The sequence below is a fragment of the Bremia lactucae genome (genome assembly GCF_004359215.1).
Source record: "Bremia lactucae strain SF5 chromosome Unknown BlacSF5_NotPlaced_200_SHOA01000120.1_2678225bp, whole genome shotgun sequence".
NCBI classification, from domain to species: domain Eukaryota; phylum Oomycota; class Peronosporomycetes; order Peronosporales; family Peronosporaceae; genus Bremia; species Bremia lactucae.
In genome coordinates, this window is record NW_027152213.1 from 8318 (window position 1) to 23757 (window position 15440).

At 44.9% G+C, this 15440-nt stretch overlaps 3 protein-coding genes across 3 annotated transcripts; 1 reads left to right on the forward strand and 2 right to left on the reverse strand.

Annotated features, from left to right (window-relative positions):
- Positions 1 to 2947: 2947 nt before the first annotated feature.
- Positions 2948 to 6609, forward strand: CCR75_004122 (uncharacterized protein; the record flags this gene model as incomplete). The annotated part of the gene is made up of 7 exons (XM_067962212.1): positions 2948 to 2999; positions 3073 to 3114; positions 3183 to 3860; positions 3928 to 4077; positions 4137 to 4316; positions 4387 to 5715; positions 5782 to 6609. 6 exons carry the CDS (start codon positions 2948 to 2950, stop codon positions 4515 to 4517), a joined length of 1233 nt encoding a protein of 410 aa, XP_067814462.1. The 3' UTR covers positions 4518 to 5715; positions 5782 to 6609.
- CCR75_004123 (uncharacterized protein) lies at positions 4569 to 5201 on the reverse strand (the record flags this gene model as incomplete). The annotated part of the gene is made up of 1 exon (XM_067962213.1): positions 4569 to 5201. One exon carries the CDS (start codon positions 5199 to 5201, stop codon positions 4569 to 4571), a length of 633 nt encoding a protein of 210 aa, XP_067814464.1.
- On the reverse strand, positions 5701 to 6660 carry CCR75_006184 (uncharacterized protein; the record flags this gene model as incomplete). The annotated part of the gene is made up of 3 exons (XM_067964255.1): positions 5701 to 5715; positions 5841 to 6550; positions 6627 to 6660. The coding sequence occupies 3 exons, from the start codon at positions 6658 to 6660 to the stop codon at positions 5701 to 5703; spliced, it is 759 nt and encodes a 252-aa protein (XP_067820462.1).
- Positions 6661 to 15440: the final 8780 nt, after the last annotated feature.

Sequence of the window (15440 nt, forward strand, 5' to 3'; positions counted from 1 at the left end):
TTCTGGCTCATGCTCATCACGCGTCGAAGTTAACAACGACGCGAGTGATGTCGATGTCGAAGAAATCGACATCGAAGATGAGAATGATCTCATGGCAGTACGCACAAAGCGTACTGAAAAAGACAAAATAAATGAGTTAGCAGAAGAGTTTCTGCTAACTCGAGAATAAATAATCCGTTTCGTTCAGGATTCCATTGCTAACGCAGTGGACCGTCAGAAACAGAATGCAGTCAAAAATGGAAGACCAAACGCTCTTTCATTCAAAATAATGACCTAGTACTACTCTCTACGGTAAACTTACCTAAGCGTGTAGTCACTAATGTGGGTAGCAGTAAACTACTACCCAAGTTCATTGGGCCTTTTCGTGTACTGCATCGCAGAGGCAATGCGTACACAATAGTATTGCCACGTAGGATGCGAACGCATTCTACGTTTTACGTTGTTTGGATCCGCCCGTACCATCGGTTCGCAGGACGGATCCGACCACCCGTTTCAAGCCTTAAATGATTCTTGTGGTCACGAACCAGATTATCATGCTAAATCCGGAGATTCTCATGTCGGGCCCGAAGATCCTCGAAACCGCGATGAGCTGACGACAGCTCATCACGAAGAGCGTGATGTTTTAGTTCGTACTCCAACATGGAGTACGCACTTTTCGAACGGTCTTCCAACCGTTCGATATGGTGAGCCTGCACCGTCTGCTCTAACGAGCGACACTTACCGCGCTCGTGATCAAGTCCCTCCTCCAAATCATGGAGGAAGCGATCGAATTTGTCGATCTTCGACTCTAGATCCATCACATGGGTCGGATCTAATTTTTCCTCCTCCGCCACAACCATTGGTGAATTCCCACGGTGGACAACGTTTCCTTGTGGAACGTACCCAAAACCACTGTGATGTGAAGGGGGCACCGAAACGAGCTATCTTGTTCGCTGGCGCGGTTACCCACCTTCACATGACAGCTGGGAGCCTCGTTTCCAGCTGATTGCTGACGTTGAGGACCTCGTCCGTCAGTATGACGAGACCCATCCGATGGATCAAAAGGTCTATCGGAAAACACGCGCTTGTAAATCAATTGAAAAACGTCAATCGCATCGCGCATCTCGATAGAGATGCGAGCCCTTCCCCCGGGCGAAGAAGGGCATAGATATCCCCTTTTACTCGCTTCGTGTTGTCAACACAACACGGACAGGGATCACCCCACGTGAGGCATGGAAGTCCTGCCTCACGTGACAACCGATGCAATTTATACCTTGCACCGGTTAAAGTTCGCTTCTCAAACTTAACGCGAATCACGTTAAGTCTTTGAAGCTAGGCATCGCGTCCAATGTCTTTGACATTGCGAATGAACGCGCTCCAGGCTTGCATAAGCGAGACTTTATCTCGCTTGTTGTTGCCACTATACCATCGATGCTTAAAAAAAGCATCGAGATAAAAAATATTCCTCAGCGCAAAAGTTCTTCGCGCTGGGATCAAGGTCATGTAGCTTTGTCGCAATAAAAAAGGGATATTTATTGTGAGGAGTAGTCTCTCCAGACAAGCTATTGACTAGGTGTTCGGGCAAAAGCCACGGCTTCTTCTCAGGGGCAAGACGAGACATTTTTAGTGTCTACGATCCCCTGAGTGGTACCCAGAAACAGGAGTATCACAAGAACTTTTTTACGATGGCTTACGCCATCGTCGGAACCGAACATGCTGTAGCGAATGCTACCAGCACGTCTACTCGAATGAGCCCCCTCATTCGAAGGCTAATTGTCAGCCGCCTGACGATGATCAGGTGACTGTTCTGTTCTCCCCGAGTCGGCCATTTCGTCCGACTCGCATTCGTAGTCGACCTCCAAAGAGGGGTCGCATTCACGTGGTGTATCATCACGTGCACCCGCAACATTTAGAGTTCCCGGCGAAGATGGCACTACGGCAGACGGAACGTCTGCCGCAAGAGACAATGATGCGTCGCCCGCGGCTGCATGAACCACAGCCGAAGGCGCCGCACTATTTGCATACCGCATGGACTTGTTAACCATGCGTTATAATTAAAAATGATGGTTCTGATCAACCAACATCGTTCTAATAAAGTGTCCTATAGTGACCACTCTTCCCAATGACAGTCAGAGTGATTGTCGTTGAAGGAGGGGTGATGTAACGGGGCGTATCGTTACATGAAGTTAACACTTAAAGGCTATTAATTAATATATCACATAAAAGGTAGAGAATATTTAGAGAATATTACTTTCCATGGTAATATTCTAAAAGCTTATCCATTGGTAGATATAGACCATTATATCTACTTTCTCCGCGGTCCAGTCAGCGCTGGACGCGCGCAAAGAGAAAGACTGATACGATTTAATTACATGTTTTGTATTAGTTTATAATTAAGTTTGTATTGAGTAGATAGAACAGAAGAACTTAATTATATTAAATACAGTTTTTTAAATTAATCCTCTTTAAAGCAAGTGTTTTAAAGAGTCTTCCTCTGCACGTACTCGTGTACGTGAAGTGACGTGAGGCACCACTCGCATTGAGGCAGTGCGAAGTGGACTTGTACTGAAGCAGTACAAGTCAGTAGTGCCCCGTTACAGTTTGTATATAAATCACGGCCATCGTATTGTTACAATGCAATATTAAGGCTGCTCTATGGCGTTTTTACTGCGATCAAAGAGCAACTGTAAGCTATGTGGCTTGATGTCCGTCTACATTTGTAGTCGGCTTCTCATGTGGCTGTGTATCGTCCAATATCTAGAAGCTATGTCGAGATCTACCGAGTTAAAGGCACAATTGCGTGAGACAATTTTATATTTTTGCTTTTCCGAGTTTTGATTTGTAAAACAACAATTTTATTTAAAAGCTTGTCGCACTATAAGTATTAGTGTAATTCAGACAATTACTGGATTAATCGTTGCATGTTCTTTCATCGAATCCACTCTTATTAAGGGGGTAAAAATTATTGATGCTGCGATTCCTAGGTGTTGGATGGCGACCAGCATTCGTTGCTGCTCGCAGTACGCAAGTGACAAAACTCGATTGTCCAAACGTCTTTGAAATCGTGACGATTCGTTTTGCAATTGAACGCAGGTGCTGCTCTTTCCACGCAATCTGCCAACGTTGTACTCGATCGTACGTAGAATGCTCGAATGCGTGATATTATTCTCAACCTTTGTGAGCGTATTAATGCAATCTTGTAGCGGTCTTACTGTCGTATGGTGACGGATTTCTTGGGGCATTGGGCACAGGTGGATACGACGACGTGGTGGCTCCTACACCGCTGGCTACTACAACGGCGCTATCCGTCAAGGAAATTTCCGTTGGATGGGCCCATGCCGGCTTTGTAACGGATCAAGGAGATGCCTATATTTATGGTCGAACACACTCGTTTCGTGATGTTATTCGCTCTACTAATATGCAACGCGTGCTGCCAAAACTCGTGTGGTGGATGAATAGCTTCACGCGTTCGCGTGGGGTGGACACGCTGGAGCCTGCGCTTCTGGAGATGCCGGATCGAGAGCGTGTCAAAAAGATTGTCTGCTCTGCGGCATTAACATTTATTTTGACGGAATGCGGAAAGCTTTTCACATTAGGAGCTAATGGTTATGGTCAGTGTGGCATTGGTGAAGAGGGTGTCAGTGTCCAATTGCCAACTCACGTGAGGTTTGACGGCGATAAAGTCGTGGATATCGCTTCGGGCTATCAGCATGGACTCGCTGTAACAGAAAATGGCACAGTGTTTTGCTGGGGAAAGGGAGAGCGTGGCCAGCTTGGCTTCGGCTCGGGCAATACTGATGCGCCACAGGAGTTGATTGCACTTAAAGGCAAGCGAATTGTCAAAGTGGATGCTGGCTTTAACTACTCTTGCGCTATAACAGGTGCGCTTAAGTCTCTTTTCACCAATGGAGTTTTAAAATTTAAAGATTTTGTATTTTTGGAGCTCAGAGGACGGTGAATTGTATGTGTGGGGCAAATTGTTAAACCCAAAAGGAATGTCGGAGGCAAATGGTGATCAGATTACCCCGCGTCTTGTGCAGACTAGCGATGCTGTGAAGCTTAGTAAATGTAGTCACTTTCACACGAGCTTTATTACTGGTGAGCTTATGAAGAATGTATGCTTGTTTGTGACTGACATAACCGTATTTGTTTTGCAGCCGACAATAAAATCTGGCTGCTGGGTCGCACGCCCTCGGGTCGTCGAAATGAGAACAATTTTATACACGAGGCTCCGCAAATGTACACGAGCCCGCTACAGATTACCAACGAGCGAGTTGTGCGCACTAAAGATATCGTGAAAATTGGCAAAGGCGTTGACAAATCCTCGTTTATTACTGGTATGATAGCTCGACGTGCCATTAAGTAATGAATGGATTCCTACTGATATACAAAACCCTTTTTTTGCAGCCGACGGCCAAGCGTTGGAATGGAATTTTGACTCTGGAATTCATTCGGTGAAAGAACTTGCAAACTGGAAAGTCAAGTCTTTCGAGAGTGGTTTCCACTACCGCCTCTTACTAGCGCAGCCAGCAAAGTAGGTAGTAAAGCGAGCGAGTCCTTGATTAAATGAAGCACTACCTAGTCTACTTCTAGATATTAAATTCTTCCTTTGAGACTAGCACTGGCTTGATACGTCGACGCAGACGACCCGTAACTAAGCTTACATCCTTGTTTAAGTCCTCGTCACCGCTATCACTGATCAATGCCTCAAGCGTTTCTGCTTCCTCTTGGGTCTCTTGAGATATAAACTCATTAAGACCTAGGTCAGGGGGAAGCTGCAAGATCTCATTATCGTCACTGCTATTCAGGGTTTGTTCGGCTGGAGCTGTCACCTTCTGGTCGAAAAGGCTGGGTGGCGCACGCAGCGGCATCATAATATGCCCACAAGTATTCGCATCGTCAATTGATTTAGAAGGAAGATTCCACTTGTACGATACCTCGACAACTTTTTCACCATTAGTCTTCTTGCCACATTGCTTCCAAATGTCAAAGCAGGTCATATTTGAGTCTTCTTTGGACAGCTCTTTTGTCCCATTTTTATGATAAAAACACAAAACGGACCCTCTTGGCATCAAGAAATGCACTTGGGTCCACTTGTTGCGCATGTGTGCTGCAATCTCTGAGATCTTCTTCGCCGACGATAACTTAAGCTCCACTTTCGGCCGACAGCCACACAATACTACGCTTTCCTTTGTCTGCTTATCGAGCGGAGTCATGCGCATTTTAATGTAAACTTTCTTTTGAAATTGCTGTAACGTGAAAGAAGAAACATCAGATGTGGTGCTTAACCTAGACTTTTTTTTTAATGGTGGAACGGGGCTTGCGAAAGTCATTGCTCCCGTTAAGTAGCGCGTCTTCTTTTCCAAAGAAGCAACAGAGGAACAGTCGTTAGAAATAGCTCGCTTTCGCGTTGATGAAATTTTCTGTTGCAAACAACATTTGGTCCCGCTAATTGGTGACGAAAAAGCGGACATCTTCAAGAAAGTGGGATGCTTAATCCGCACCGCGGGGTGATAAATCTGTTTAGTGGACTCTTCGGGGGCCTTTCCAAGCGAAAACGGGCTAAAATTTGACCTGGACACCCATGCTGAAATAGGAGTCCGATTGTGTATTAAAGAGAGCTTCTGGTCAATTTTTGCCTTAAGCATTTGGCGGCGACTGCGAACTATCGACTGAAGTAGCAAAGTAGCCAATTTTGTCTTCTCTTCAAAAGAAATTGCATCAAGAGATTGAAATCTACGCAAAAAAATGCGTAAGATACAAAACGGATTGCTCGATAAATTGTCAAAAACAATTGCTCACTCGTCAAGGTGTCTCTTGTCAGACACTATTTTTCCATAGCACCAAACAGCAATGCGTACTTGATCGGCGTTCATTAAATCGATGTCGTTTATCAGAATTTTTAACAGCTCCGATATATAGTGTATCACGTCAGCGTAAAATTGTTGCACTTCCATCACACTCTTGGTTCTTACTTTTGTACTTATTGCATCGAAACGCTGACGTAACAAAAAGCCAAGAGAAGACCCATGCTCGCCTTTCGGCCACTTGACCTTGAACATAGAGAAAAATGTACTTTTTTCTTGTTGAAGCCATGACGAGCTCCTGGTGCGAGGTCGCTTTGATACAACCAATGATAATGTGTGTTCCTCGTTACTTGTGCGTACTTCTTCGCTGCTAGCTTGTAGTGATGCTGTAGCTAAAAGCGCGTTTCTCGTCGGAGAATCGATCTTTTTAACTACTTTAGGGCTTTTTTGATATCGACATTCCAGCTGCCGTGGGCTCGTGGTTACAGTAGCGTCATCAAAAGGTTCCAAAATGGGCGATAGCTCCAAATCAATTGAAAAATTCAATACTGTGTCCAGCAATGGAGCATCGCATTCGATCAGCTCCTCGTTTAGCTCTTGGGGCTGGTTGGTCACTCCAGTGGTAATTAAGCTGCCAGCTGTATTGTCCTGAGCCCGCGATGTCTTCGCGTTTGTAAAAACGTCTGCAAGCGGCAAACTGCAAAGATTTTCGTCATCCAGCCAGTTTGCATGGAGCCCAGAGAGGTTGTCAGATTCAAAGCAGTCTATTCACGACACAAAATTAGTATAGAAGAAGAAAATGTTACATACCAACGTTGAAGTCGAAATACATCATCATACCGAGACTGGTGGGAAAATGGTCGCTGTCTACCATGCTCAAGACTGCAGAGTGAAAAAACGCTAATGATTGTATCGTGTTGTTTGCGCCGAGATCGAATTACGCGCGAAATTGTTAAATTTATCGGGACACAAAATGTAATATTTAACAAATTTAACATAAGAACATCTTAATTATAATAATAATACAAAAACGGATTCAGATTGGACGACCGCCATGAATAGCTTCATTGCCGACCTCCTTGCACTGAAAGACTTACATGTAACGGGGCACCCTTTGCTAGTACTGACAACAGTACTAGTCAATCTACACTGATTGCAGTGAAGGTGGGGTGTAACGGGGTGTATCGTTACATGAAATAAACACTTAAAGGTTGTTAATTAATATATTATCTAAAAGGTAGATAATATTTAAAGAATATTATTTTACATGGTAATATTCGAAAAGCGTATCCATTGGTAGATATAGACCATTATATCTACTTTCTCCGCGGTCCAGTCAGCGCTGCTAAGACTGTTACGTTTGGTGATTCGAAATCGGAAGAAGCCTCGTACTGATGGTAAGGGCGGCGACGCCCAACATAAACGTATGATGTGTACGCATCCTACGAGGCAGCGCGATCGTGTATGCATTGCCTTGGCGGTGCATTACACGGAACGGGCCGATATACTTGGGCAGTAATTAATTACTGCCCACACTCGTCACTACATGTTTTAGTAGGTACATCGTAGACAGTGGGACTATTTTTGTCAAAGTTCCGTTTCTGTGGTCATCGCATCCGCGATGGAACCCTGTACGAAACGTACCACTGCTTTTCTAGCCAGCAGGAAATCACCTGCTGACTTGGTTTGTTTTGTCGTCGGTGCAACCGTTGCGCACTGCGGTGATGTCAATCTCCTTGTTAGTGAGAGCATAATTATTTGCACTAATGTTATTTTTTGATGCTGAATTGTTCAGAATTGTTATCAAAGTCAGCGATAGCATTATCGCTATTCCTGAGTTTGTCCACTTCAATGTTGATTCAATCAACATTAGTATCCTTCGCATTGACCGTAGGATCAATGCGTGATGAACAAAAGCTAGATTATTCTTTGCTCGAGCGAGTCCTTCCCCCCTTGAATAAGTGTTACTTTCAAACAAGGTGGGTATATGTGGATGGTGTAAGCCGTTCACGTAAAACGGTTTATGCTTTGTAGAAGCAGGCACTGAATTGTTAATAACAAATTCCACCATCAGCAAGAAGAGTGGACGTATCCGCAAAGTATCTCTTCGAGAATACGGGCTGCACGCACTGTCTGACCATCTGTTTCAGTTTGGTCAGAAGTTGACATTTTCATCTATGTTCCAATTAATTTAGACACAGTTTGCCAAACCGCCGCCGTTAATCTGGGGTGTCAATCTGAACAGGGTAATCCGAGGAGTCAAAATATCATGTCAACAAAGACATGAGAACAGCCTTTGGCTGTGATCGACTCCGGGACTGCAACAAGATGTAATATTTTGCTGAAACGATTAACAGAAACAAGAATACCAATATTCTCGTGATTGTCGTCTGGAATCCGAAGACGAAGTCATGGATACGGACTACCAACACTCTGCCGGAACAGGCAGAGTTTGTAACGGAGCACGGAATGAAGCACTGGGCTTCACCCGTTGACAAACATCGCAAGCACGTATGTACTTGCGGACGAACCAATACTGGAGTGGCCAGTAAAAGTTGCAACTTTTCGTGAGATAAGTCTTCTCACGTCCACAATGATCACTTATTGGTGCATCGTGGCACTCATACATGATGCGTAAAGCAAATCATTATGGGTGGGGATGACGACACGAGGTGTGTCGCCAGCAATGGCTGTATTATTCAGTAACCCATTGCGTGTTGTGTATCGATTTGTTGAGGATCGAGACAATGACAATCCTCTTAAGGATTCTTGGGATGGATTCTAAGGTAATCCATTGGACCTTTAAGAGCCTTATCTTCTTTATAAGCTCTTCTAACGTCGTCAAGTAATGTTGACGACGGAACACTTACTGTGGCAACTGTGGCTATTGATTTGCGCCGCCGGCTCAATATCGAGCAGGCGCGAAAGGGTATCAGCGACGACTTTAAGTCGTCTTGATTTCTTTTCGGCGGAGAAGTTATACTCCGCGAAGAAACACAACCATATCCCCATTCTTGCGAGAGGTGTGGACTGTTTACGGCCGTGCGTAAAGACGCTTGGTCTGTATAAACAATAAACGCAAGAGATAGACCTGAAACTTATTTCATGGCAAGAAGTTCCTTGCCATGCATTGGATAATTGCGCTCAGCTGATTGAAGCTGACGCGATTGATAACAGAGATTAACGCACAGCCGATTGCAAAATCGCAGGCGTCACAGACCCCAAGAAATGGTCTGTCTTGGTCAGCAATTGCCAAGATAAGCGATTGCATCAAGCTTTGCTTGATACCTTCAAGGAACGCTGACAATCAGCGTTCCATAGCCATTTCTCGACTTTTTTCAAGAGACGAGAGAGATAAACTGTCATCTCGGCATAATTGCGAGAGTACTTGTGCAAGTACGCCGCTAAACCACGGAACTTTCTAAGTCCCTTGACATCGACTGGAACTGGCCAGTGGGTAATTGCCTTGATCTTTTCGGATCAGGGCGCACGCCGTGTTTACCGACGATGCACCCAAGAAGTGATACTTCGCTTGCAGCGAATATACACTTCTTGAGATTTGCGTACAACTTATGCTTTCGCATAAGTGTAAGAACCTGACGAACGTGAGTTTTATGAACTTCCACATCCGTCTTTCTGTCCATAGCCAGGCTATGGACGAATATATCGTCGAAAGAACTCGGTGCAAATTCTCGCACTGGTCCCAACAGATTCGTTGCGCATCTGTTGAATGTTGTAGGGGCGTTCCTGAGCCCCACTGGGAGCGATCACTGCTATGTGCGGGATGTCCCGTTCATGCATAAGGATCTCATAGAACCCATCCATCAGATCCATAGACAAAAAGATCGTACTCTTAGACATACCATCTATGATTACGTCTTTTAGAGGTATCGACGCTTGAGCCGGTACAGTTGCAGAATTCAGTTTATTGAATACGTGCACCAACCGCCACCCTCCTGTGGCCTTTCGCACACAGAAGGTTGGAGAGCAATGTGGGGAGGTTGACTCCCTCACATGGCCCGCTCTTAATCGATCGATAAAGAATTTATCGATCGCACTACTTGTTCACGAGGCAGTACCACTGCTTCATGACACAATACTTCGAGCCCGGATTGAGCTCGATCTCATGTCGAGTGCCTTTATCTTTAGGCAACTCGCATGGAAATGCTTCAGAGAATACATCCCTGAATTCAATCAAAACCTCATATAAAGGATTTCCCTCAAGTGACTCCCAAGATTAAGTAGTATATCTCGCAATCCGAGTCTTCACATCGAAGACACTTTCGTCCATCCATGAGCTGCTGAGAACCCGTTCGTTCCATGCAAAAATTACCGCTGACCGAACATCGGTTACGTAATCGTCCTCCGTGACGAGTACGCAGATCTGCTTGATTTTCCCACAATGCAGATCTCTCAAAAACCGCTTAGGTTCTAGGGCTGGTAATTGAGTTATCTCCAAGTTAACTTCCGAGGCGCATACAGATCAAAAGTAGAAGCGCCTACTCTCGAACCGTCATCAACCAAGACATTCAATGTCTCATTAATCCCTGGGATCTACAAGGCTACGAGCGACAACTATTTGAGGAGATTTCTCCTCAAGTACGTGGGGACCTATTCCCTCAACGTCTTCCGACTGTGAACGCGCTATCACAGTCGGGTCCACTACGGTCGACTCTCTACTCGACCTGGGATCATCGTGCTGTCCATTTCGGACAACCGGTATACTCCTTGAATGTCGCCCACTAAGCGTACATTCATGTCTCAATCCACTCGACCTATTCGAGTGGTGGACATTCGGCGCTGCCTGTGCATTAGCACACCCGCCGGCAGCTGACTCCACAGGGTGATAAGTAATCACACTGGGATCTTGTGCAGTCGTACTAACGACCGTACCACAAGTGAGGCCATCGCACTCACTCGTAGTACATCCACACGCTTGTGGACGCTCCAAGACGTTCATCAGATGGCCATCTGATGAACAAGTGGCAGGCATCTTTACAGATCGATGCTGCCAGCTAATCTTTGGCTCATATTTTCTGAGCCAAGGTAAACCTAGGATGACATCAAATATGTCATCCAAATCCAGTACGATGAAATCATCATCGTACTGTAAATCTTTTAAAGTGTAGTGAAATTTCACTACGCGTTTCATTACTGTTATCGAAGCGCCTATCGCTAGACGCACCGTCATCCTCGTTAGAGGGATGTCGCGCTCAACATATTTGAGCCGACGACCCATAGCGACTGGCGAGAATAAAGATATTCGACGCTCCACAGTCCACTAGGGCTCTAAGTGACAAATCAATTGTCACTTTAATTTCAAGGTGATGAGGGATACTTAATCACCAGGTGCAGAGACACATAATGATTGTGTGTCAGGAGCAACTTCAGTCAAGAGATTTGCAATTCTCTTGAGGTTGCTGGATCAGTAGAGCGTTCCGCCCCTACTGACCCCCACCGTTTTTTGACGGTACACCTCGCTGTTGCCATTTCGCAACAACGTCGAACCCGCGACCGTTGCCCTCATTGGCATACGGTCCAAAATTACGTTCAGTACCTCTCGGTACTGGGCGTGGGGCACTACACTCATGAGCGCAGTGACCTAACGTTTGACAGCGATGGCATTTCAGCAATCGCTTGTTGTTCAAAAAACGAGATTTCTCGCTTTCGACATAAGAGAGGTCCATAGGTTCTGGACCTCCCAACTCGTGTCGTCTTGGAAGACGATATGAGCTTGAGCCTGTCTCAAGCTAAAGTCCTCCTATCCCGCAACGGATATTGCTTCTTCAAGCGTATACAGTTCCAAGCAAAACAGGTGGGTCTTTACGGGACCATCCGTAAGACCTTGCATGAACAACGTAATCAACGTGTGTTCATGAACTAAGTTATTCGTGATACAACTCGCAAAGAGTCGTACGTGCTGGGAATAAGCGTGAACATCACGCTTGCCTCGCTTGAGTTTCAGAAGCTCTGAACGAGCTCTGAACTCAGCCCTAGGCGGTTCAAACGTCTGTTTCAGCCGGGCTTTAAAAGCCTCTTGCGACCCAAAGACATATGGGTCGCGCAACTTAAGGCCCAATGCCCAAGATTTTACACGACCTGCCAAATTTGATTGAGCGAATGCGACTTGCATTTGCTCGTCGACGATGTGAAATGCCCTTATGGCATCGTCTAACTCGACAAACCATCTCAAGGTGGAGTCTTCTTCGACTCCCCTATACTTAGAGATGTCAATTTTTAAGGTTTCGGGACGACGCGTGTGCGTCATCCCAGGTACAGGGGTCTGTACCTGTTGTAACCCCAACAGTTCTACCTGTTGAGAGCCTTGCTGATTCAGCAAGGCTACCTTCTCCTTCACCTCGTCAAGTTCATGTTGTATGAATTTGGCGATGGCTGAATGGACGGCATCTCTGTCCAAACCGGACAGCATGGCCAAGATGGCATCGTAAACTCATTCGTTCGACCGCACGCCTTTCTATGTCACTTAGTAAGGAGTAGCTATCACGCAAAACGTGATGCGTATTTCCATTATCATCTAACATGGACATGTTAGATGATGTAACTGTGGTCCTTGGACGGACTACAAGTGCTACCAGGTGCTACGGGACACTACTGACTTGTACTGCTTCTGTACAAGTCCACTTCGTACTGCCTCAGTGCGAGTCGTGCCTCACGTCACGTCACGTACACTAGTACGTGCAGAGGAAGACTCTCTTTAAAACAATTGCTTTAAAGAGGGTTAATTAAAAACTGTATTAAATATAATAAGTTCTTCTGTTCTATCTACTTAATACTAACTTAATTATAAACTAATACAAAACATGTAATAAAGTCTTATCTGTCTTTCTTTGCGCGCGTCCAGCGCTGACTGGGCCGCGGAGAAAGTAGATATAATGGTCAATATCTACCAATGGATAAGCTTTTCGAATATTACCATGTAAAGTAATACTCGCCAGATATAATGTACCTTCTAGATAATATATTAATTAACAACCTTTAAGTGTTAATTTCATGTAACGACACACCCCGTCACAAAGTGAGTATATGAATTGAGTGTGTTATTTGTGAGTTAATTGATTCACGTCCATTCATTCTACAAAACGTTGCTGGCCATCCGTTCCTCGCGACCATTGGTTTGTAACCACATTACTTTTTTATGTTGTAAGTCACAGCAAAAAAATGGGGGACGTCACTATCTGGCAGGATAGCGCTGATGAACCCCAAACATCAGTTTCCTATAGGCTAAAACTTCCGGACGTTGGCGGGACCTGAATTCGCGACCTCTCAGTAAATGCTGTTACATCTTACCAACTGAGCTACAATGTGATTGATATATTATAACTTTTGCTCTATACAAACCATACATATTTGCTTACAAACACATAATTAAACTATGCAAATAAAGCTATCATTTCCTACATGTGCACATATGTAATTACAGAGTTGCAACGTCACCTTCAATAGCCTACATTTGATCGGTTTTTACTAAAACATTTAATGTCTCAATTTCCTCGTTGAAATTGTTTTCTCAAGATACCTAGGAATACTTGACCACGGGATTCTGCAGACTTATTTCCGCAGATTCTTGGGGGCTTATTCCCTCAAGTTTTATATGGGGATTATCCTCCCCAACTGTTTCGAGCTGTGGTTGCACAACCACAGCGATTCTTTACGATCGACTCTCCAGTCGGTCTCGACTATTCGCACTGTCTCTTATAGACAGGCGTTGAATATTTTCTTGAATGTTGCTTTCTAAGCAAGCATCCTTGTTTCGTACGTCGAATTAAATTGTTCGACGCCCCACAATCGACTAGGGAATTGAGTGGCAAATTATTTGCCACCATAAGTTTTAAGGTGATGATGTTAATCTCATCACCTGGGGCAGTTACACGCAATGTTTGTGTGTGAGGGGCAACTTTCGGCAAATTCACTTGACGTTTCTGGACTAGTAGGGCGGTTCGCACCTACTAACCCCGACCGTTTTTTTTTAATCCGCCTCGTCGTTCCGATTTCGCAACAGCGTCGGATCCGCGTCCTCCGCTATCCTAGTGGGACGTCTATCGTTTCGCTGTGTTTCTAGGCACTGGCCGTGGGGCATTAAACTCATAGGCGTAGTGGCCTGTCTTCTGACAACGATTGCAGTTTTGCAGTCGTTGTGACTTGAAGAGTGCTCTCCACATATGAGAGGTCCATAGGATCTGGACCTCCGTTTTCTTGTCGTCTTGAAGGACGATAAGTTCGAGAGTGGACGAAAGCCTGTTCAAGACAGAAGTCCTCCTATTTCGCTATAGAGATCGCTTAACCGAGCGACTCTCCCAAATTTAGGGCTCAAGCCGGGCTTCTGGATTTTAAGCAGGGCAAAGGTGACCTTCACTCTTTGTCCAGCGTACACGATACCTGGTCAGTCGTGTCGTGAGTCATCGATTTGATGAACAAACACAGATTACGCTGTAGATATCACAGTTCTTGCAGATGGTCCTGTTAAGACGCAACTGTTCCGGCTTGAACTACCTGGCGGCTCAAATGTTTACCTGAGCCGGGTCTTAAAGACCTCATACGGCCCGAAAACCAACGAGTCGTGAAGCGCGAGCTTTAAGGCCCAAGAGTTGGCACGTCCAGCTAAGTTGGACATCTCAAATTTTCACTTTCGTTGCATATCATTGATGCGGAGAGCTTCAATCGCGTCGTCTCATTCGACGAGCCATCTTAAAAGGGAGTCGCCTTCGACTACCTTAAACGTAGAGATTTGATTTTTAAGCTTTCGGGTCGACGTGGAAGCGTCGGCCCGCTAGCAGTATGTTATAGCTGCTGTCTCAACAATTCTTACTGTTGAGCACCCTGTTCTCTCAACACCTCCGCGTGTTGAGAGACTTACTGGTGAAGCAAGGCTACTTTTTCTTGGCCCCGTCGAGTGCATGTTGTATGAGCTCGGCTATGGCCGCATTCTGTTTATCTGTGTTGAGAATGAACAGCATGGCAACAACGGGTGGCCCGCCAACAACCAAACTCATGCGTTCGATCGCTATCCATTAAAGGTCCCTCAAATGAGTGAACCTCTTACACGTTGCGTGATAGCCTTCTTGAGGGGCTTGAAAGCTCCTTCCTTCTTCATCTAACATGTCCATGTTGATTGGAACGTGCGTAGGCCGTTCAACGAACTCCGAAGTGCTACCAGGTGTAACGGGGCACCCTTTGCAAGTACTGATAACAGTATAAGTCAACCTACACTTATTATAGTGCCTCAACCACTTCACGTACACGACGTGCAGAGGAAGTTTCTAATTAACTAAGAAGTTGTAGCTACTAAAGGTAAATTCTAAGGCTTTAGAATAGAGAAAGTTAAACTGTATTAATAAATTTAGTTCTTTCCTTACGATCTTCTATCTACGGACTTTAATATATTAATAACTATCTATGCAATGCGCCTCCTTACGCGACGCCTAATCGTGTCTTGTAACGATTGGCGGGGTTGATTCAAATTTGAATCAACCAATAAAAACTAATGTCTTACTGCGTCAATACAACCAAATTTGGTAATATTGGAACTATCAAGTCAAAAATACGAAAAGATAATAAATTTGTACTTCTTTCTTTATTTCCCTCTCATGCAACATAGTATTTTAATTATTCTTCTTATAGGAAATTTCATTTATT